Source organism: Lipophrys pholis (genome assembly GCF_963383615.2).
Source record: "Lipophrys pholis genome assembly, chromosome: 5".
In the NCBI taxonomy this organism is placed as follows: domain Eukaryota; kingdom Metazoa; phylum Chordata; class Actinopteri; order Blenniiformes; family Blenniidae; genus Lipophrys; species Lipophrys pholis.
Window position 1 is genome coordinate 20,272,911 of NC_137628.1, and position 24,212 is coordinate 20,297,122.

Sequence of the window (24,212 nt, forward strand, 5' to 3'; positions counted from 1 at the left end):
TCATACATTTTTGGTGGCAGTGGTAGCGATAGGATTGGGAGTTTGCAGGTTTGAATCCCACAGCTGACTGCAGGTCCCTAAGTAAGACCTCTGACCCCATCATAATTTAAAGCTGAACAATAAAGCAATTATATACCATATTTATATATATATATATACCAATTGTTTACACTCCCTTCAAATGTGGCTGTTCAGATCACGGATTTACTCTTTTTTTTCCCAAAGCGGTCGAATATCTTGACATCTAGTTCTAACAGGCCATGAACCAGCCTTTATTCCTTGGGTTTTCAGGATACATGTGAACTGATAATCCTGCTGCATAACTAACTGTTCCAGCGGGGAAAAATAACACTCTATAGGACTTGACTTAAAATGATGAAATAACATCAGATTTTGCATTTTTTATGAAAAACATTGACACTTGTAAGGAATGAGACCCAAACATGGACCGCTCACCAATAAGCTCAATCCTGAGACTTTTCAAAGCAACATTGAAACATCTCAAACCAATTTCACTCTTGGGGCATTTAATTTTGGGATTTCCTGTTCTTTATGTGGCAATGTAAAATGTACTTGTATAGGCCGAAAAACAAAAAGATATAGATTTGTGCAATTTTGACCAAGTTACCGAGAAACTGAGAAAAAGTGTCCCCTGTATGTTTTCTCACGGGATGTAAATCCTACCTGGTAACAAGGGTACAACAGTGGGTCTCACCCCACAGTGACACATGTGGGACCCTTTAAGATTAAATGGAGTCCTCCACTTTATGAGATGTGCATCCAGAAGGTGTGTTCGTTTCAGAAAGACTCTTCTGAAATCAGTGGTAGTACATAATGTTGTTCTGGGTTTTTTTTTATCTCCAGTAATCGTGCTGCGAGGATGAATGGACGCCCTCTGTGCTATCTTGGGGCTGTTACTGGGCTTTAGGCTCACGGGCAGGACTCCTGAAATATGCCCTCTGTGTCATTCTGTTTACGACAACTGACTGATGGAGTAAAATCACACGACTAGACCCCAGAGACCCCCCTCCCTCCCTCCTCCCCCTCCTCCCTCCGCACGGTGATGGGCATTGATACAGCAGCACCGGTAGGGGCGGGGCGGGGCGGCACTGCAGCAGTGCGCCTCTCGAGCTGTCTCTCTCCGGTAATGTTCCATAGGATACAGCGGCCCCTCTCCGCCCCTGCCGTGAGACAGGTGGTCGGACTATATGCCCCCATCCTCTAGCGCTCCCCTTTAGAATAGAAAAAAAGAAAAAAAAAGAAAAGAAAAATCTGTTGACAGCAGGAAGCGCGTCCCCGATGGACTTCCAGCGTGTGACCTCCGCGAGCACCGGGCGGACCGCAGGAGGAGAGGAGGAGGGGGGCAGCGACCGGAGCGCACGAGGAGAGCCCCGCCGATCTACTAACCAGCGTTCAGCAGCGGATTCCTCCAGACGCCGTTCACGGGAGAGGCTGCACCGACAGAGGAATGAGATGCACGAGTGAAAAAAAAGTTGAAGCGATTTCGGTGGGGTTCTTTTCATCTGGGATCATTCGTGACGAGCCTCCGCTCCGGGAAGTTCCCCAGGGGGGTATTTCGTTATGGCTTCGGGCGCCGGCAAGGCTGCACAGCCCCCTGGGCCGGGCTCCGCCGTTAACGGGACTGCGGCAGAGTTCCCCAACATCGAGCAGGAGCTGTACGACTACCAGATGCACAGCAAGATGTGCAAGAAGATCGCTCAGCTCACCAAGGTAAGACCTGCCTGCCCGGTGCGCCGCGCTGTGCTGCGCCGCGCCGCCGGGCTGAGGACTGATCTGAGGATGGACGCTTCACTATCTGCACATCCTGTTACTATGTTACAACGACACTCAGCAAATAAAGAAAACGTTAACATCGCATGAAATCATTCCCTTGAGAATCATGCACAGCCCAGGAGAAGTACTATAAGATAGGTGTATCTGTATTAAACCCACTCTTAAACTCTTTATGGGTGGATATGCTTGGGGGGAAAAAAACAAAAAACATTTGGATATTTCTTGGACACAATGATGGGGAAAACTTGGACCAGTCGGCTGGTTACTAATGTCAGATACAGTTATCTGACGTTAGATCACAGAGAGCTTATAGGTGGAGGCTGCAGACACACACCGATGTGAGTGCCAACAAACCAGCAAGCAGCAATCAAAGCTGATGCAGACTATTTGCTCATCTTTACACTGCATTAAAATTATAACCATAATCTAGATCTAGAAAATGCATAATTATATTGTGCATTTCTCTCAGACAACACAAAGCCCAGAATCACGCTTCTTTGTTTGACCATCACAGGAGAGATTGCATCCAAAGGTACCAATTAACAGTGCTCAGAAAAAACAAGCAGCAAATGCTGATTCCTCTTCTTAATAGAGGCAGCAATAGAGAAAATAGTGGCTTTTATTTGATCTTTTTTTTTTTTTTTTTTTTAGATAAGCACACATATATAGTGTAACACCCTCCATGCATGCCCACCTATCAGTGTGCAAGCAGGGATACTTGACAGCTGCAGGAGCAGCAGCATCTGTATCCCTTTTTAAAAAAAATATATACAGCCAGTGTTTCTATGTTGGGGATTCTCCCTCTCTGTGCTTCACAATAATGCTTACAGAGGCAGGGCATGACCCATCGCTTGTAGAGCTATGACAATTACTGATTACTGTGCACTTCCCATCCTCCCATAAGGGTACACCTCTGTGCAGCCTGTGTGTGTGTGTGTGTGTGTGTGTGTGTGTGTGTGTGTGTGTGTGTGTGTGTGTGTGTGTGTGTGTGTGTGTGTGTGTGGGTGTGTGGGTGTGTGTGTGTGTGTGTGTGTTTGTGTCCAGGAATACATGCATGCAGTGCAATACTGGCTGTGTGTGTCGTTGCGTGCACAGGTGCTCACAGAGAAAGATGACACAGAAGTCGGGTCAGCACTTGTGTCTGTGCTTGTTAGGAACATTTTCCAGCTCTGTCCTTCTACCTCTCATAGCCTATACTCCCTGCATCCCAATAACTCTCCTCTGAAGCCTGGACATGTCTCCTGAAACTTTATGCACGCCATGCCAGCCCCGGTTTAGCTCCTTGATGACCCCAGTAAATAAATCCAAAACCCAGAGCGCTGCTGAAATATAAGTATCATCAAATCCAATATTTGGTGTAAGCACTTCCTTGGAGCTTTGGGATGCTGGGCATGTGACACAGGGTTTATTTGAGTGTTTTGGGGCGGGGTAGTGAAGTGGAGAGGAAGTGGCAAAGTGGGTCAGCGGCGGTAACCTTATATTTTTAATAACTCGGGTCCGTGCATGAACATGGAGGCGTTTGCGGACGCACTTACGCAATTGTACTTAACACACCTCCTCAAGTCTGCTCTTCCCTCGGTCTTACACTCACCCATCCTCACTTCTGCTTGACTTCCAACGACTTCCTCCATCCTCCCGCCCCCTCTCTCTATCAGAGAGAGTGGTCCGCCTTGGCTGAATGGGTGCTGCTAAAGATAAACCAGCCGCGCGTCGTTCGGACTGTGTTTACATGGCAGAACAAGCCAATGGGAGGAAGGAAAGCTGACCATGTCAGGCCAGCTGTTGTTGAATGTTCACACAAGCGTGTGCGTGAACAGACGTGCGCACGCCCACATGAATAACAGAGAAGAGTGGTGTCTTGACGTGACTCATATAGATCAACACAAGCACATTAACGTGTGTCCATATGTGCATATTGACACCCACACTGGCCCTGTCATTGGGTTTTCTGGACATGTACACTGAGACAGTGTTCCCTGCTTTGTAATCCAGCACACTCAGTTCCCTTTTTTGATATGTGTGGAGGTATTTGTGTGGGGAAGAGGGGCTGATGTAAAAAAAAAAAAGTGTATTCACGCTCACTTGTCTCTTTGCCTAACCTCTCTGCCGTGCCCCAGCCACTCAGGCTACATCTCACTCCCGTTTCGTCTGCCCCCCGAAACCCCCCGTCCAGGCTCCTCTTCACACTGTAGACAGAATATTAATTTCATGCTTTGCTGACTATGAAGTTATTGTCAATAAGCATGGGCTCGGACTTGTGAGGCTACATGAATAACGTTATCGACTGGCAGGATCAATATGGGGCTCTGGAGGCAGGATTTACAGTAGCAAGCGGCTCTCGCCACTCCCTGATCGAGCTGCCAGGCCAGGGGTCTTCAGATTTACACCTGGAGAGATGAATCAAAGTGTGAAGTGGTGTTTAATCTCGTTGTTGCAATTTTGACCCAAAAAGTATCACACTTTGCAATTATTGAGAATTGTATTTGAACGACAGTAAATTGAATATATCCAAAAAAAAGATGTGCAAATTATTGAGCTAGATAGTGTTTCTCATATAGACATAGTTACCATAGTGTTTGGACCCTTTGCTTGAGTCATTTTCCTCAATTAACCAAACTGATTGATGCAGTCGTGTTATGAATATGAGAAAAATGTGAAAAAATGATTTTGCTTTAACATCAGCATTATAGAAAAATAACTGTTTTTAAACATACAATCAATGAAACTACTATTTTGTGTATTTTCTTGGTAAATAACAGATTGTATTGGAGGACAGTACAAAATATGTGAAAATCATGTAGTTTTGGTTACTTTTATAACACTACACTAGATATTTGATTGTGTAATTTGCATGAAATGGGTCAACCTTTGAATAGATTTATATTCTACCATTAGTTTCTCAGTTCTTATCAGCTCAACTGTGTCAAAACTCCAAACCAAGACATCATGTTACATATATTTTTCATAATTATGACTTATTGATGAGAAACATAAAACACTGGGTAGAGATGTAGACCTGAGGTTGTGGCACCTTAAGAGGAAATGACGGCTGTAATCGCTCATCTCAACTAAAATGAGTTGCTTCTATGTAAGATTTTTTTTTTCTTCTTATTTCCATTTTGTGAGTCATCTTCTGACTCTTTGGCCATCTGGTGACAACTTTTCACAATATCCAACACTACTTTGTGTGTTTTGGGTATCTGGCTGATTATTTGTTTGTGTGCTTTGTATTTTAACTAATATGATATCAAATCTGAACCTTTCAGACTACACTAAGTACAAGTATTGCCTTTTTGTTTTTGAGTTTTAGAGGCTGCACTGAAGTTAGATGATGCAAATGTTATCATCAGAGTTCCATTACAGAGGCTTATTCATCAAAATATGACTGCATAAGTGTTTTAAGAATCACCATTAATCATTTTAAAGATGTTGTCAAAATATTGGCTTAAAAAAAATAGAATTTGTCCTTATTGCCCAACTCTTGATAATGAATGATGCCGTTTAAGTTGCAGCGTGACAACAGACCAAACAGACGAGCTGAAAATATTAATTTTGGTTTCATCAACGTTCACTTAGAGGCAAAGGTCTGAGAAAAAAAAAAAACTCTGAAAAATCTAATTGTACCTCCGCGTGAAGACAGATGATCATCCATACTGGTGTGAACATCATTATTATTGTAGCATTTTTGGCCAAATCACTTTCCTTAATTGTGATGCAGATTGCATGCTGGGCTGCTTCACCCGGCGGGAGCGTCTGACCTCACCAGTGCTTTTGTTGCTGAGTGGGAACAAACGCTGGAAAACACTTTCCAGAGTCTTCTGGGAAACCTGAAACTAGAAGAGGATGTTTCCTATACGTAAGATTGACCACATGTGTGGATTCAGACTGTTCAACAATTATAACGCTCAGGTGTCCCAATCAGTTTCATCATGTAGGACGCGCCTTTGTGCTGGAAACTTCCCAAGTCTACATCAGGAACAAACGTTAGAGCAGAGGTGCACACCTCTGGCCCTCGGGGGGACCAGAGTCCTGCTTCAACACAAATGAATGGAATGAGTGGCTTTGTGATGAAACATCTGCACGTTTTTAGCGTCATCATGCTCAAACCTGCTTCGGCGTCCTGCACTAGGACCCTTCAGGACCACACTTACCCTCCGTTTTGGAGAAAGGTACATTTAATTGTGTCCTCTTCTATTTTCGGCCTCGCTCTCTCGTTCATACCGACCAGAGAGGACGGCCAGGAACAGCACACACCCCCCCTACAGTGCCTGCCCTCGTTTTAAAGTCTCCGTCATTCCTCTGAGTCATGAGTCACGGTTCAAAAGGCAAAGTTCATGCTGCACAACATGATTGAATATCTAGAGTGACACACTGTCCTGGTGTCGGACCGACAGGATTTGGTGGAACGTCAACTCAAACATTATATATGAGGAACTGGATTATTAGAAATTCTGAACAGATTTATGGAAATTGATGGTGATGAGTCCATGGAAGTGCATTGACACACACACACACACACACACACACACACACACACACACACACACACACACACACACACACAGGGAATGTCCAGCAGTGCTGTACCAGCTGCATGTGCAGACAGAGAGGCGTCCGGGTAAAATATGAGCCCATGTGTCTCCAGCTTACACACACACACACACACACACACACACACACACACACACACACACACACACACACACACACACACACACACCTCTGCTGGTGGGTAAGTGAGACGTCAGGGTCACAAGGAGCAGATGATGACACTGTCGACATTGCGTAGAGGGTAAAGTGAATAGTAGGGAGAGAAAAAAAAGCAATATTTCACGTTCGTCATACTCTATATGGGGAGGTGGGAGATGGATGCTTGGCATGCCAGCGGACATCACTGCATAAAGCTGAACTCTACTGGCTCACGACTCACATTATGCTCACAGTAGTGGTGCAGTTTAAAGTCTGTTATATGTGTTTGGGGTATTAGCGTGTTTGCATGTTGGAGTCAGTGTGATATTCGCTATCGTAAAGGCGCCAGCTCAAATTGTTGGCTTCACAACGTCTGTTTGTGGATGAATATTGGTATTGGCTGGAATTAGAATGCACCTCTGTGGAATGAATGCGCAGAGAAAACAAAAACAAAATGGAGGGAATCCTGTTGACACACGACGAGGCAAACTATGAAATGGTCAGTTTGCATGGCAACGACAAAAACCTGGTCAAGAAATAAGCTTTGAACCATTTTATGAAAACCATCATTATGCTGCCTCATGTTCTATGTATTTACATTCTGTTAAAACATTGAAAAAGTTGAAACATATTTCATGAGCAAGAGCAGCATTTGCAGTTAGTGTGTTGAGTCACGGCAGGCTGAACCAACGTCACCAACATGAGCTGCAACAGTAAAGTTGTCCTAAAGGTAAAGGCACAGCTGCTAAATCATTTCTTGCTGATGCTCTGCAGGTGATTTATTCTCTGAACATGAGGAACGAGGAACAGGAGGCAGCCCTGCAGGCCTTGAGTCACGCCCACCACGATGAACTGCACCGCATCCTGATGGAGACGTGCCAAGAAGGGGAAGGGTCCGTGTTAAGGACACGCCTCCTCGAACTGCAGGAGTCTCTGGATGAGCAGCAGAGAGTCGGCGCGCAGGTGTGTGCACGGGCGAGTCCTCACGTGTGTGTCTGTGTGTGCGCACTATTACCCGACTCATTACAAGAGAAGCCCACCACATTCAAGGGGCATGATGTATCACTGTAATTGAACATATAACCTCCCAGCAGGAGCACCAAATGAAACGCGTCCCAGATGTGACCGACAACAGTTCAGCCCACCTCAGCTCGCCGGTTACTTTACGCCGTCTGAGGCTTAAAAATTTATGTGCAGTTCACCACAATCAGACATGAATCATAAATACCCACATGACTTTCTTATGAGCTCTTGTGGGAGAAAAAGACATCTTAACAAGTAAAGACATAAAAAATTGACATGCATCCTTAAACATTCATTTTGAAATGTTTGGTCTGTCAGTCGCAATTTGATTTTGTGTCAGTTGGACAGACTTTACTGTAGTTTTGAAGCAGGTGCATCAGTTTGGGTATGTTGCAACAAAACAATTGTAGTCACCCTCCTGAAAATACACGAGAAGTCTTTTAACAGCTGAATGCAATGGGTGTGTTTTTTGCAAAACAGGCGGCAGACAGAAAAGTGGGGTCAGTCGTAGGTTAAATATTTTTAGGCACCAGAGGTGCAAAAATAGTCAAAGTGCAGTGCAGTAAAACCTAGAACAGGGAAATACAAACATATGAATTGAGAGTTTCTCCTGATAATTCAACTGTAACTGAGAGTGGAGATGTTTAAAATAAAACAATTTCACTTTAGCTCTCCCATTTGAATCTTTCACATTGTGAAATATTTATTTTTATTCAAGTAAAATGAAGTGATTTTCCATGTATTTGTTGTTAATTGTAACACCCGCTGTCACCCACAGTGGATGTTAGTGTATAAACACATGATGAATGACAACTCGGTAACTCGCAGTCGGAGTAATAAACCATCTGTTCTTAAATAAATATCCATTAAATACTGTGTACTTCCAATGTGTTACTTGAAATTACGCAATGTTTTGTATGCAATATGTATGGTCTAAGTAGGCCATGTGCTGCCATGAGCATAAGGGTAGGCTGTATCATATGTTGAATATAAAGGTCTGGTTAACTTCAACATTTGTCTTTAGGTCCAAATTCAAAGGATTTCCCAATCAAAGCCATCATTGTGCCTTTGCTGCCAAATGCATTGTTATTGTTAGGAAAGGTCCTACAAATATAATGAGTCAGGACAACGTCTCCCGCTCTGTTTTTATTCTCTGCAGTTGACTGCAAACAAACATGTTGCCGACTCATTACTGCTGATACTAAATAAAGAGGGAGAATTCATGTCTCCAGCCGATCTGATCTCCTCCGTGCAGGCTGGTGCAGGCATATCGACGATTCTTTGAATGTCACATTATAGTTAATTGGCAGTTATGGCTGCAATCTGTCCTTATTTTTCAGATATTTTGTTCTTGTTGTACTATTCACTGCAATGGTTTTGCAGTTTCCTCAACATCCTCAGACAGGCATGGGTTAGATGAAATAATTATGACAGCATAATTTCTCTTTAACAGTCATTTGATAAAACTAAGGAAAAAAAATGTGATTTTTCTCAATATTAAGGACACGCTGTAAGAATGAATGTGTTTAACGTTATGCATGAGTGTAACTTATCCCCTGTGCCTCCAGGTGCAGGCAGACTTTGAGTTCTTCCGCGTCCAGGCAGAAGAGAGGGAGCGTGAAACTGAAGCAGAGCTGAGAAAAGAGTTTGAGAAGAAGCTCCAGGCCACAGAAGAAGAGCTCCGGGAGGCCAAGGCCCAGATCAGTGCTGCCCAGGAGGAGAGCCTGAGACTGGGCGAGGAGCTGGAGAAGGCCAGGGGCCACGTGACGGAAGCCGACGCCAAATGTGAAGAGCTGCAGAAAGAAGCTGATGAGGAGAAACAGAAGAACGAGGATGAGAGACAGAAAGAGAATGAGGAAAAAAAGAGGGAGGAGGACGAGAGGAAAACAGAGCAGCGTGAGGATTTGGAAAGAGTGAAAGCGCTTTCAGAGGAGGTACAGGCACTGAAGGAGGAGAGGGATCGAGCTGAGGAGGAGAAGAGGCGAGCTGTGAAAGAGGAGCGGGAGCACTGGGAGGAAAAACTGAGTGATCTAAATGAAGAGAAAGAGGACATGAGGAAAAAAATAGAGGCAGAGTGGAGGGAAGAGCGGCAGAGGTGGGAGGAGAGGGAAGAGGAGGAGAAGAAAGGAATGCACAGCGCTCTCCGGGAGAGAGTGAAGAGGGCCGAAGCAGAGGTGGAAGGTCACCTGGAGAGGCTGGCTGAGAGCAAGAGAAGCACAATGAAACTGCAGGAGCGAATACAGGTACACACTAATGCATAATCCCCTCACTCGTCATAAACAAGGGAGGCAGTACTGTGTCAAGGGAGTGGAAAAGAAATTACAATGTCTCTATCTGTGATGCACCCAGTTAATGATTGTGTTGATGGGAAAGAAGGGAGGTGGGGAAGAGGCAGAGGAAGAGAGAGGCGGGGGGGGGGGGGGGGGGGGGGGGGGGGACTCTCGCTTGTCTATCCACAGTCTGCCCTCACTGAGTGCTATTCCCACTGCCAGCTATCTGCTAATGAGTAGTTTGAGCAGGATAGGTTCGCAGCACCACCACCATTACCACCTCACGCATGAGCATTAAGAATCCCTTTGAGAGCTGGCACAGAGCTGACATAAGCCCTCACAGCAAACCATTAAAGGCCCACAACTGGGCAGGATCGCTCGCTGACTCACCACATTTCAACCCATCTTTTTTTTTTATGTTATATTTTAACTCTAACACTCGCTGTGTGTCTGGCTTGTGTTTTTTCTCCCTCCTACACATCTGTGTCAAATTTGTTTTGGCCTTCTCTCTATTCCTCTTTTCTTTTTCTTTTTTAAATCCTCTCCCACGTATATACCATACTTCCTCTGCATCTGTCACCTCGCTTTGCCCTCACGCCAAACTCCCTCCTGTTCTCGCTGCCTGTCGTCAGGATCTGGAGGAGGAGCTGGAGCTGGATCGAAGGCGGGTGTCTGAAGCTGAGGGCATGGCCAAACGGGCGGAGGAGGAGCTCGCGGTGGCCAAGGAGAGGCTGCTGCTGCAGGAGGACGAGCTGCAGAGCAGAGCAGGTAGCTTCTTCATCTGCTCATCTCATTTATCCCCTCCGTCGTCTGTGTCACTTTGTCCAACTCGGTGTCGTGTGTGCTCGAGCCATTTTCACTAGTGCGTCTAATCATAAAATTGTTGACTTTTTAAGGGCGGGTCCTTGATACTAGAAGGGTCTTCCATTGGGATTTGTTCATATAAACACACTCAAAGTGGAGTTTAAGCCACATCCACACTTTGACTTTGTATCTGCTTGCTCTCTTATCTTCTCTGTCTGCTGGAATAAATTCACCTGAAAAAGTGAACTCAGCTGTGCACAGTTCATTTCCATTATTCATTCAGACTCTGCGTTATACAAGTTTGTGCCTCACACCATTATAATATATACAGAAAATGCAACAAACGCCGATTATTTATTCTCAAACAAAGCCGTACAATTTCATCAATGTGTCATCATCACACAGTCAGCAGAAAAGGCCCGAGATTCATTTATTGCAAAACAATGACTCAGTTTAGGGGCCTCCTGAGTCAGTATTTGTCTAATGGAGGTCTATTCTGCATCACTTATACATAATCAATATGCTTGTGCAGGTATTGTGTGCGTGCACTTATGTTCATTTTTTTGTTTGATGTGTGTGTGTGTGTGTGTGTGTGTGTGTGTGTGTGTGTGTGTGTGTGTGTGTGTGTGTGTGTGTGTGTGTGTGTGTGTGTGTGTGTGTGTGTGTGTCCTTGTCAGAGGAGCTGCTGAACCGTGGAGGCTGTGAGGTGTGTGTGTGCGCCGAGCTGGAGGAGTTGAAAAGCCAGGTGAGCCGCCTGCAGAGCAGAAACAGAGAGCTGGAGCTGCAGAGCAGCGGCCGAAACAACGACCACGCCCGGCAGATACGTCAGGTATTGCTCACAAGATGCAGAGGGGATAAAAATGCGACACTGATGCAGAGACATTGTAGATCAGAAGATCAGTTTCGCTCAAGAGCGACGTACGGCTTAGTTTGAGTTCCCCTGGGCTGAAGCAGCAAAAAGTTATAAGTAGCCATAAACAACATAATTTCTTTCTCAATTGTAGTGTAAATAACAACAAATACATTGTGAAAATGTCCAAATTTAATGATTCTGTCATTGTTTTTCTAGCAAGTGAAGGAGCTCACTTTTACGTCACACCCTTATTGTGGATGTCATGTCTTGAATATTCTGTGTTTCCAGCACGCTGAGGCCTTGTCCAGCTTGCGCTCAGAGATGGTGAGAGCCCAAACAGAGGAGCTGCGTCGCATCCAGAAACACGCAGATGATGAACGCGACAAGCTGCAGAAGGAGATGGAAAGAGAAAGAGAAAGCCTCCAGAAGGAGAGAGAGCAAGAGAAGGACAGGTTTGAGAAGGACAGGAACAGAATGCGGAGGGAAATAAATGAGGAGAAGGAGGTGCTGCACAAAGAAGTGGAGGAGGCCAGAGAGCGTCTGAAGAGAGAAAAAGAGGAGGAGGTTGACCGGCAGCGCAAAGAGCTGGACGTGGAGAGGGTTCGAGTTCGATCCCAGCTGGACAAGAACATCGAACAGGTGGAGGCGGAGAGGGCGAATATGCAGCAGAAGCTGGAGGAGGAGAAGAAGAGGCTGGGGGAAAAGGCGGAGGAGGACAGGAGGCGGCTGAAGGAGCAGGTGCGGAAGGCGATTGAAGAGGTGATGAGGAGACACGCCGCGGAGCTGAACAACCTCCAAGAAGCACTGAGCTCAGAGAAGAAAACCAACCAAGAGGTCAGCACTTTCAGGGAAATTAAAAAAGTGGATCCTCTCTGTCAGAATGTTTGCAGTGCTTCACATTTACGTTTAGTAAATACGTTTTTTATCGCACCGCTAAAGCTCATGTTACACTGAGACCAAACAAAACGTCTTGGACAGATGTTGGAGTCAGATGACGCGCGCCGTAATGAAATGGACACAGTTTCTTCGTCATGTAGCAGAACTGTAAAAATAGCCTACTGCTCATCTTTGGAAGCTGAATGACGCAGGCTTAATCATTTTAGTTTTAGGTGCAGGGGCAGTTTGCTTGTAATTATTTTAGATTCAGAGACAAGCTGAGTCTTTCATCCAGTCACGCAGCTGTGACGGAGTCTGTGTGATGCACATTTTGTGTGTTCCTGCAAAAACGTTCGAATGGAGAATTCCTTATTTATAGAAATCAGGATTGTAAACCCAAAATTTAATTGGATCAATCTGATCGGATAGTAAATATCAGTAAAATAATAAAATAATTCTTTAAACGAGTCAGTCCTTTAAACAATGGCATGATTAATTCACCCCACAACATGTAACATTCAGATGAAATAAGGAAAAATGAGCTTGCACAGGTGACTGCAAAGGACAAAAAAGAAACTTTTATCAGAGGACACTTACAGGAAAACCAAATCAAACTCAACAAAAATCATGTTACATTCACAAATATCTGTGTTTGTCCCTCTTTGACTGCATCTGTGGTGACAAGCATTGGCGTAACACTTCAATTTCAAAAAATGTGCCACGCACTCTGGTTGCATCCAATGTTTCTCTGGGAGTTTTGCCACCAACTCCCTGCATGTTCTGCTCATAATACTCAGATTTATGCTCTCTCATTTGTTCATAGATCAAGACATAAATGACATTAAATTAAGGAAAAAAAACATTTGAACGCGCTTTTACACGGCCTTTCACACAGTGTGTGCCTTGGCGGGGGTCATCGTTTTAATCTCAAACAGTAGTTCTCAACATTTGAACTTGTAAAGATGAAGTGTTTTACAGAAAGAAGCAAAGATTGGGCAAGTGTGTGGAATTAATATAATTTTTTTTGTCCAGGCCAAACGCCCTTTCTTTGATCTACTTTAATCTGGTGATCCCCTAGTGAGCTTGAGTCCTCACCCCAGAAAGACTAAAGGAGCATGATTAATGGAGATTTTGTGAACCCCACTGTTAATGTAGCAATATGAAGAGATAGCATCATATAATTGGCTGCCCTTTGAGCCTTCTTAAAATGCACACTTCATAATGACTAATTATTAATTAGGCCAAGTAATAAGAAGATGGCAGGGGGATTGAGTTCGGTGGTAAAGTAATTGTTAATGTGGTTTGGATGACTTCTTTGAAGGTGTGTGTGCGTTTGGATGAAGAGAGGAGGACCGCTGAGGACCTACGTTGCCGGCTGGAAAAAGAAAGCGATGAGCTGAGGATAAAACTGCAGGATGCCACAAATGAGGTTAGAAATGAAATCCTTTAAGTGAATTTTGCTTTTTTAAAAGAGACAAATTTACCAAGGAAAAGTTTTTTTTTTTTTTTTAATAATCGGGAGAAACTTGATTTTCCGTGATCTCAGATCTGTAGGTTGGAGTCGACAGTCCAACAGAAAGACAGGAAGGAAAAAGTGCCTCCTGAAGCGGCGCCTCCATGTGGACCACAGTGCTCTCGCCTGGAGGAAGAGCTCCATCAGGGCCGGAGTCGACTGGCTCGGATTCAGGAGGAGGCAGAGAGACAGAGAGACAGACAGCAGAGAGAGATAGCGTCCCTGAGAGCTGACAAGCATCGTCTGGAGGAGAAAGTCCTGGAGCAGAGCCGACTGAACACAGAGCGGAGTCTTCTAGAGCAGAGCCAGCGGCACACTGAGGATCGGATCAGGTAGCGGCTCACAGCGAGGACCTGCCAGACCAGCTTAGACTTACATTACAAAGTCTGTAATCTCCTGCTGCCCTTCACTTAGATGATCACTGAGAAAGATCCAAGTAACAGAGCCGGCCATTCAAATTATGACCGACGACAACCTTCTTATGTTACGTGGAGTTTAGTTTGAAAAAGCTTTAATGTCATCAAATGTGTGTCACCAGAACAGAAGCATGCCGATAGATCAGTTGCAGCAATAAAGATGATGTGTGAGCCATCAAACGCTGTTGGTACATTCATTAAAATGAAATCAATATCACAGTTCAAGAAAACATTGACCATTGGCAATGATCCATTAGTCATACGTGTCTTACAGTCAAACGGACCTCTGCTTTTATCTTCAAACTTGTATTTGTTCAATGAAATGACCAGACAATATCCCGTTTCAAACCACTTATAGTATTAGATATATTAGTATTAAGGTGCACAGTTTGTGAGTCACATTGCAAACTGAAAACAGGTCATGTTCTCATTTGCTTCATAGAGCGTTGGGCAAAGTAATACCTGTCATCCAATAATCAAGTTATTAAGAGGAGGGAGGTTACTGCGTTGCATGTCATACCTCAGGATGATCTTTCTAATATTCAGAATGATTAGATAGAACAGTGTAGCAGAAAGAAATACAGAAGTGTGCCTATATGACGACGGTGTTTTCCTCCTCGTTCTGATGCACGCCTGCAGGGCAGAGTGTGAGGATCGTCTGAGAGCAGAGTTCAGGATCGAGATGAATGCTGCCGTTGCGGAGAGTGAACAGAGGTGGCAGAACAAAGAGCAGGAGCTGCAGACCCAGATATCCGAGCTGCAGACTGAACTTCAGTCACAGGTGAGTCCATTTGACAAACTGGTTTGCAGTGTAGAGCTTCACGGATTCAACTGAGAAGTATTTTAGGACTTAACTTTGATTTGACTAAAATACCTATTTTAAACTCATTAACATCCATGCAAAGGGGAAGGTTGTTAGATGTGTGTGAGGCCACATGGTTCCATGTTTAATGTTGGGTTTTAAAAGATATGTACAGAACTAAATAGAATGTGAATTGTAAGTTCTGTAGGCTCCTTCGGCCATGCTGGGTGATGATGAGGGAAGTTACGCATGTAGTCTCCGTTGTCATTAATATAAGGAGGTGTTAGGTTTAGGGGGAATTATAGAACATGGTGTGTATAGGGGTTAACGCTCTCATCTCGGTTCAAGTCCAGGTTGATGGATGGATGGATGGATGGCGCAAACTATTGAATATGATTTTCTCCCAGAACAAAACCTCAACATATTCAGTTTTCCAGTGAATAGTTTTACTGTTTACAAGTATGAAGAGTTAATTAAAATGCACTTTTAAGCCGCATTTAACTGTAGAATTTGAGTCTCCTATTAGTAACCATATGTCAGGATACTGCAGACAAACAATTATTATTCAACATTATGTAAGTGCAATATTAAATTGCTGAAGTACTCCTCTAATGAGTTCCATATTGAGTGCACTGAGTTTACACGGATGTCTGTACTTTCAATTTATTTAAAGAAAGCTGCCCGAGACTGCAAAACAAAAGAGTCCTCTCCATTAAATTCCTTTTGCAAATTCATCATGTCAGGATTACTCTGACGGCACACGAAGAGCTAAACTCCTCTGCTCTCAATTGTTCACCCACACAGGCGGAGAAAAAGAAGGCGGGGCAGGGAGACGATTGCCACGTCAATCCTGAAATTGACAGGTTGAGGAAAGAAGTCCAAGATACAAAGGAGATAAACAAGAAACTGAGAGATTTGCTGCAGGTAAACAACGCATGAGAAGCGCACGCATCTTAAGTGCAAATGTGCACTTTTTCTGAGATTTCTTTAGTGATGAATAATTGAAGAGCTTTAATGCAGTGAAGAGGCAATGTAATGCTTTTCGGTGAGGGTGAATGCAAACGGGTTTTGAACGAGATGTGTGTCAATGTGTTTGAGGAGCCACAAACCCAGTCTTTAACTGACGAGAAGCACAATCATGCCATGGCGCTGCAAGCATTGGAGCGACAGGCGAAAGAAGATCTGCTGTCTGAGAGGAACAGACTTCAGACAATGCACCACCTGGAGCTGGGTAACACACACACACACACACACACACACACACACACACACACACACACGCACACACACACGCACGCACGCACACACGCACGCACGCATGCACGCGCATGCGCACATGCACATAAACACACGCATTCGAGCATGCAGACAGTAAGGTCTGTATGTCACGTACACAGCTGCATAAATAAATAAAAAAATCACATAGATACGGAAACAAACACACACACACACACACACACACACACACACACACACACACACACACACACACACACACACACACACACACACACACACACACACACACACACAGTGAGATTATAAATTCAACAGTGAAGTTGCTATTGCCATGGATACACGTCACCATGGCAACAACAGAGGAGTACCTGTAATAGTGGGTCAAATTGATTTTGTTCTTGTATTTGGTTTTATTTGTGAATGTGTGTCGTTGCTCGTATCTATGCTTGTGTGTGTGCGTGCGTGCGTGCGTGCTTGCGTGCTTGCGGTATCAGATAAGCAGCGTGCGGAGTTGACCCAGCAGCACACAGAATGGAGCAGACAGATGACCCAAAGACACATGCAGCAGATAGAGGACCTACAAGCTCAACTACAAGCACACACACAGATGATGGCCCTGCAACAGGTGACACACGCACACACGCACGCACGCACACACGTTCAAGAATAACAGAGATGCACACATAAACACAAACCTATAAATCTCTCTGTGTTTTACGGCCTTTAACTTACTGATGTAATCTGTCCCCGTGCGTGCATACTCAAGCAAATCCTCGCGTTTTTATTAAAGATACTGTCGTCGTCCACATGAATGAAATCCCTCGCAGCTGTTTCTGTATGCAGCAGAACCGGTTATTAAAAACATGTCTTGTTTTTGTATCCTAAAGGTGACGAATATGTTCACGCTGTATATTTTCTGTTTCCGTGCGCCTGAAGGACCTGAAGCAGCAGAACCAGTATCAGGTGTTTGAGCGACAGCTGGACGAGAGTCGCTGCGCCATGCTGGAACTGCAGAGAGAAAATGTGGCACTGAAGAAGCAATTAAAAGAACGGTGGGGAGAAGGAACAAGTTCCTTCAACTTTAAATACTCCCGTTAGAGTCATCAATTATTTTCATTATTTAGTCATCTTCTGACAGCGGTGCTTGATAAATGTCAGAAAGAAAGTTCAGGAATGGCACCGACTTAGGGGTTAGGGGAACATATACGGTATTAACTGTTCTTGGGTGGAGAAAAAGAATCTTGAAATGATAAAGTTTTGTCATATTTGCTTACAAAACACTTAAGAAGACCAAAGGATATTCAAAGTACATTGAGTCTCAGTTTTCAACCATTTGACTGTCGGCAGGGGGAAACAGTTTACCTTACGGGCTCAAGGGGAACAAACAGCAAATATATTCACAAGCAGCAGAATGACATACATATAATGTGAACTAATAAGTTGGAGCTATGTTTAGACATAACCAGGCTACTTGTTTATCTCTGCTGATAGTCATCGACATTATGAAACATCCTCCATCAGATAAACCAAAAGACAAGGAGACATAATTAGTGGTATTTTGACAACTTGCACTGTGAATGTTGCAGATTTTCAAGTCCAAGTGTCTTAATGGCTGTTTGAGCTTTTTTTTTCCTTCTATTGTTCCTTTTTGCGTCACCCTGTTGTCACGCAATGTCTTATTGTCGTTCTGGAATCAAACAGCCCCCCTGACTCTTCGGTTTGATGAGCTGTTTGTGTTTATGGTGTTTTGTTTTTCACTTTTTTTTTACACAAACAACTCTTCATCATAGCGCTTCACATTTATTAATTCATGTTTACCTCAACAGTGTGAGAAAAAAACAAACACGTGACAAAACAACTATTAAACACTTCATACAAATCAGCTAAATAAGCATTTAACTCACCAGTTCACATCAGACAGCAGACTGAGCCACAGATAGGAGAGCAGAGAAGAACATGTCAGCAACATGCAATGGTGACCGAAGATATTGAGTATCAATAGATTCAGAATCCGCTTGTTTTCAATGAATCACGTTTGCAAGTTGCACATTTAAAGTGTGAACGAGGCCGTTATTTCCATCCTTCACTCGCATGTTTTACTGTTCCCCAGGTCAGTGCAGAAGAACTCTGATGTAGCAGAGAAAGAAGACGAGAGCACAGAAATAAGGAAGAAGAGAGACGCACAGCTGGAAGAAGAAGCACAACGTCTAAAGGAGGAGGTGGAGAAACTGAGGGTGGAGATGGAGAAGCTGGAGGAGTCACAGAAGCACTGGGAGGAGAGGAAGGACGAGGACATAAAAGAGGAGGAGGTGGATGAAGAGAAGAGGAAAGAGAGGGAGGAGGAGAAGAGGAGAGAGGAGGTGGAGGAGATCAAGAGGGAGCACAAGAGGGAGATGCAGAGTTTGGTGTCTGAGTACAGCAGTGCTCAGACTCACCTGCAGGCTCGAATCGTGGCTCTGGAGAACGAGTAAGTAGAGGATAGACGCGCGGAAGTACAAAAGCTGGTGGAGAAAAAAAAAAACAGTCCTGTGGATGAACCTGAGTGCAGGTGTGTGAGGAAGATGTGTGTGTTTGTGTTTTTGGTTTAACTGCAGGCTGCGTGAGCGGGAGGAGCGGTGCCGGAGGAGGGAGCCTCGCTGTGATGACCTGCAGTTAGGGAAACTCCAGGAGAGGCTGACGGAGAGAGACCAGCTCATCAAACGATTAGTGGTGAGAACGCACACACACACACACACACACACACACCCACACACACACACACACACACACACACACACACACACACACACACACACACACACACACACACACACACACACACACACACACACACACACACACACACACACACACACACACACACACACACACGAGCCTGATGATACTTTCTAACAATAGCTTCCTAAACAAATAACCACAGTCACTGTCTCACCTGGGAGCACGAGGGCCATGGGCTGAGACTCAGGCCAAACCTTCCTGGGTGGAGTTTGCATGTTTTCCCCGTGTGTGGATGGATTTCCTCCATGTTTCCTCTCACAGTCCAACAACACGCACGTGAGGTCAATTGGTGAAGTATAAAGTGCAGATGGATGGATTTTAGGTGAAGTACGTTATTTTTATAGTACAACAGCCCATGCCGAGACTATCACTCAGGGTACTTTATTCAGCCTTAGTCAGAATGCAGTATCATTTTTAAATGATAAATATTTTAGATTTGTTCAAGATTAATTTTTTTGGAAGAATTTGAAAAAGAAAAATGACTTTGGCTCTTTGTCTTACTTCTTCCTAAACATTCCATAAAAAAAATCAAAACCAGCAATTAGAACTAAATGTATGTGTTGGCAAAGTATGATATTGTTTAATATTTATGTAGAATGTACAAATTATTATTATTACATGACATTTACTTTCCAAACATATACTGTCCACAGAATGTTTTTATCAGAGAAAATAAACATTTGAACAATTATATGATGTATGATGTATTATTAATTTACTTTAATTTTCTTAATGGATATTGAAAACCAACCCCTCTGTGTGGAATTGGGTTAAGTCTGGGCCTTGAGAGCTATGAACTTGGTTCAAATCCCAGATGTGGCAGGAAGGGCATCTGGCATAAATACCTGCCAAATCTATGATGCAAGTCGCAGTCACTTGTGGTGGCGACCCCTGTAAAAGGGAGCAGCTGAACCGAAACTTTCTTTCAATGAAATAACAAATACTGTGCTATACAACTATGCAACTTAAAAATCTTCAGTTCATTTAGAAATGAAGTAACACAGATTTGGAGTATTGCTGCCTGGCCCTGGGCCCAGAAGGCCACAGTCCAGCATGTTTTTGATGTTTCACATGGCCACCACTAAGGGTCTGATCTACTGAAGGCTTGTGCATTTATTAAAAAAAAAAAACTGTGTGCTTGCAAACGTGATATTGCAAGCACAGAGATTTGGAAGGTCATCTACCAGCAGGATGCATGGATTGGGGGATTGCTCGTAACAGAAGCAAAATAACATGCATGTGGTGTTTATGCCTTCATGAAAACTTGTAGCATGTGAATATTGGAGGACTTTTATTTTCAAACTGACTCTCAAGGACAGTGAAAGTTAAAAACAGATTAAAGTACAGCTGATTTTGGTATTTTGATGGATGTGTTTTGCATTATAAAGAATTGAGAATATCACCAATATTATTACTAGTTGATTAAAATGTAATTCTTATACATATTTATTAAAGAGTTACCAGAGCACATTGGATACATTGAGTCTCAGTTAGATGTGTTTATGAATACTTTTAAAGATTTTTAAAAGGTTTAAGTACATTCAGACTGCACTCACTGGCACACTATTTGACAGTTTATTGACTTTGCAAACCTTATGACGAATGATTTAGTTTATGTAAGAATAATTCATCAGCAGATGTTTATTCTTTCCATAAATCCAATCATCTCTTCCACATTGAGCTGAAGTGATGATCATTGACGATAGTAAAGGTTTTGTGAGCTAGATTTGATGGAACACCCTCTATAATCCGGAAAAATAAAAAGGGAGATTTAGTTCTGGAGATCAGAAAAAAAAAGAGTTTTGTGTGCAATATTACATGTGAAACTTGGCTGCTTAAATGTCCTTTTCACACTGAATACCAGGCAACTGTTCAGATTCAGTATAACTGGACCAATGTCCTCATTAATCATGGGCGCTCCTGGACGTGTAGAAAATAAAATAGTCCTCTGACAGGGTGCTGCGCCGACCATCTGTGTGGCATGAGGCAGCTCAGCAAACATGTACACCCTCCAGACACAACACGAATACCACAAGAACGCCACTTGTGAACACGGCCGCTGAAAGTCCTTCCTCGTCCACCTTCCCTCCAGGAGGAGAGGCATCAGCTGCAGCTCCACCCTCCCGCGGCCGGGGACAGCAGCACCCTCAGGCTCCGTGACAGCAAGTCCCGCCCCGGGAGCGTCACGCCAACCATGAGGGTGAGTTTGTCTGTGCGAGTCATGCACATAATGTATTCATCGAAACGAGCCTCCTTCCAGCCAGAAGGGTTCGCTGGCCCCGAGCCAACGTCTGTCTCTGCGGCACGAGGCTGTGAAGTGTACGAGCTCGTCCCCGCTCAGTGGAACGCCTGCTACCACACTCAATTTTGCTTCCATTACGTTCGGCCGGCGGAGATCCGCACTCGTGTGTGAAGATGAAGTTGTGGAGACGGTTGTGCTTGTGTCTGAAAAAGAAATGAACATGGCATATGCGGTTGGGCTGTGGAGGAAATGCAGAACACCCAGGGAGAACATGCAAACCTTCAGAGATAGAGGATGAGTCTGGGATGACACTGACTCCTATGAGAAGTACGAAATGCCACCGTGGTCACAAACTCTGAATTTACATTTAAAGAATATCAAGCACAGTTTGACAAGTGGAAAACAAATCAAAAACACATTTCTTTCAATGTGTGCGGCGTAATCCCACTGCTGAACTCGGATTATTGTCTTTAAATGAGCTCGTCTTCGTTTCTCCTCACAGAGGAAGGGTGTGGAGTCGCCGCCTCGTGTCACCAGCACATCCAGCGCCGGTACCCATGACAGGAGCATCTTCCTGGCCCACTCCTCCTCCTCATCGTCCTCTTCCACCTCCGTCCATCAGCACTCCTCCTCGACCCTGCCCCACCCGTCCACCCCCCACCCCCAGACCTCCCCCCACTACTCCACCTCCTCTCTCCCTCACAAGCACACCTTGCTCTCCCTCAGCCAGCAGTCCTCGCCCTCCCTCCCCCGCTCCACCCGGTCCCGGACCTCCTGCATCCCCCCTACGCCAGCGCCGACTGCCCCCCTCCCCGTCTGCCCCTCCCCTCAGACGGGCATCCGATACGTGTCGCCCTCCTGCCAGGACCCACATGCACACCTGCAGGCCCAGTCAATCAGGTACAAATGTTTTATCACTGTGGCATGGGACATTTTAAACCGCAAGGCCGCTATTTCAGCTGCCATCTTAAGAACTAAATGCAAACGTCATTAAGACCAAAGAAATATGTTTATATTAAAAAAAAATTGTGCAAATCAGAAACATAGAAAGTTGTTTTCACATAATAATCTCATCGTAAAAAGGTAAACATGGAAATCATCAAATAATGGTCATAAATGTTGTTTTTTTTGCTTCAATATGATTTTCAACTAAATGAATGAATTAATATCTATACCAGGGCTTTCAAAGTTCAAAAAAGTCAAACTTTTCAAAGTCACAATAAAGTGTGATGCATGCTGGGATACTTTATAGTAATAAGATGTGTACAAACTTTACACATGACTGGTTTTGAATGAATGAGTGTATTCACTGTGGTTAAAAGTGAAATATATATATCGCCATCCCACAATACAATGATGAAAAATGTCCCTAGAAAAAAAAAAGATACAAGCTAAAATACATATGTACAATTTGTAGTAAAATAATTTACAACACGCTTTTAGTTATTTGACACGTCAGTTTTGTTGTGACGTGTAAATATTTAACATTTCGAAATGTTATCATTTGAACACTATTTGAGATATCACAGCACAGTTCATGTTCGCTGGTCCAACGCTGATCACTTTAAAGGGCAAACATTTTAATGTTTGGGAAATAAAACTTTGAACATCACTGTATCCGCAGTGGTTGAGCACAACTCGTGATCTGCAACGGTCTTTTACTCAAAGATGTATCATCAAGTTTTCAAGAATTTCATGCTTGAAGTAGAATTCCTAAATAGGTAATTATATCAAATGTTTTTGCAAATTTCAGCTACGGCTCTCACAGTCATGAGATACTATCTGATGATTAATTGGCATTGGAACAATTAAAAGGAGGAATTCAGCTCTTATCGTTTTACGGCACCTTCCTGGTGCAGTCAGCTGGAAATCAAACCGATCCCCTCCTCCAAGCTATCAGACACAAAAATGTTCCACAATGAGCCCACAGCTGTGATGTTAATGTCAATAGATGCACATCGGATTCTGTTCAACTGAGGATTAGACGTGAGGCATAATGAGAAAAACTCTCATGTGACTTTGCATCGTCACCGACTGGCAAGTTGCAAAATGGATGATGTCAGTGAAAGAGCGGGAGTCAGACGTAAAAAGGTAGAAAATGTTCAAAGATGACACATTAATAAAGCTTCTTTCAACAATTTTTAGACACGTGAATCGAAACATGAAAAATGCCTGAGATCAGGTTATGTAATAATGTTAACCTCTTCAAACAGGCTGCAGTCAGATGAAGCACAGAAACGTACTTTTACTGCACACAGTGGATGAGGTGTTTCTAAAATAAGCAGGCTTCTATAGCTCCAAAATGCTTTGGTAGGGAGGTCATTTTTCATGACTTACACGCTTGTTTTTTGTGAATTTTTTTTTACGTTGATTTTTGTTACATTTTAGTCACGACGCTGCTCAAGATTCAAGAGAGTGTCTTCATATCGTTTTATCTGATTTATGCAATTTAAATTCTGACAACCTCAGAGCAGGTAAAGGGGAACTGGACCTCAGTTCTTTTTCAGAAATGCTTTTTCCCCCTATTTCCTTTTCAAACACCTTTAAAATGCTCTGATTTATCATTTAAAAAAAAAACACGCCCTTTTGCTTGTCTTGTGTGTTGCAGGGGCCCGTACCTGGAGCCGAGGGGGACCGAAGGGCTGAAGCAGGAGTGGTTCACCAAGTACTTCTCCTTCTGAGCACAAGCACGCACGCACGCACGCACACACACACACACACACACACACAGAGCAGCTGCAAATACATCCCATATACAGTTCATTGCTTCTTTTACACGTCTTTTTGCTCCCGACTGACACACACACACACACTCATGGGCTCATCACCAGCAAGGCCATCTCAATCATTGCCTCAAAGCTCAACCAAAAAGTGCTTCTCGAACACATGCCTGACCTCTTCTCCAAACATAGG

General features: G+C 43.9%; 1 protein-coding gene across 1 annotated transcript; it reads left to right on the top strand.

Annotated features, from left to right (window-relative positions):
- Positions 1 to 1,100: 1,100 nt before the first annotated feature.
- Positions 1,101 to 23,980, top strand: fam184b (family with sequence similarity 184 member B; the record flags this gene model as incomplete). Its single annotated transcript, XM_080462990.1, has 18 exons — positions 1,101 to 1,731; positions 7,258 to 7,446; positions 9,075 to 9,749; positions 10,409 to 10,544; positions 11,258 to 11,409; positions 11,722 to 12,267; positions 13,631 to 13,738; positions 13,856 to 14,154; positions 14,878 to 15,019; positions 15,845 to 15,964; positions 16,139 to 16,271; positions 16,774 to 16,904; positions 17,216 to 17,331; positions 18,390 to 18,746; positions 18,874 to 18,988; positions 21,150 to 21,257; positions 21,802 to 22,199; positions 23,908 to 23,980. The coding sequence occupies exons 1-18, from the start codon at positions 1,582 to 1,584 to the stop codon at positions 23,978 to 23,980; spliced, it is 3,948 nt and encodes a 1,315-aa protein (XP_080319116.1). The 5' UTR covers positions 1,101 to 1,581.
- Between the last annotated feature and the right edge of the window lie 232 nt (positions 23,981 to 24,212).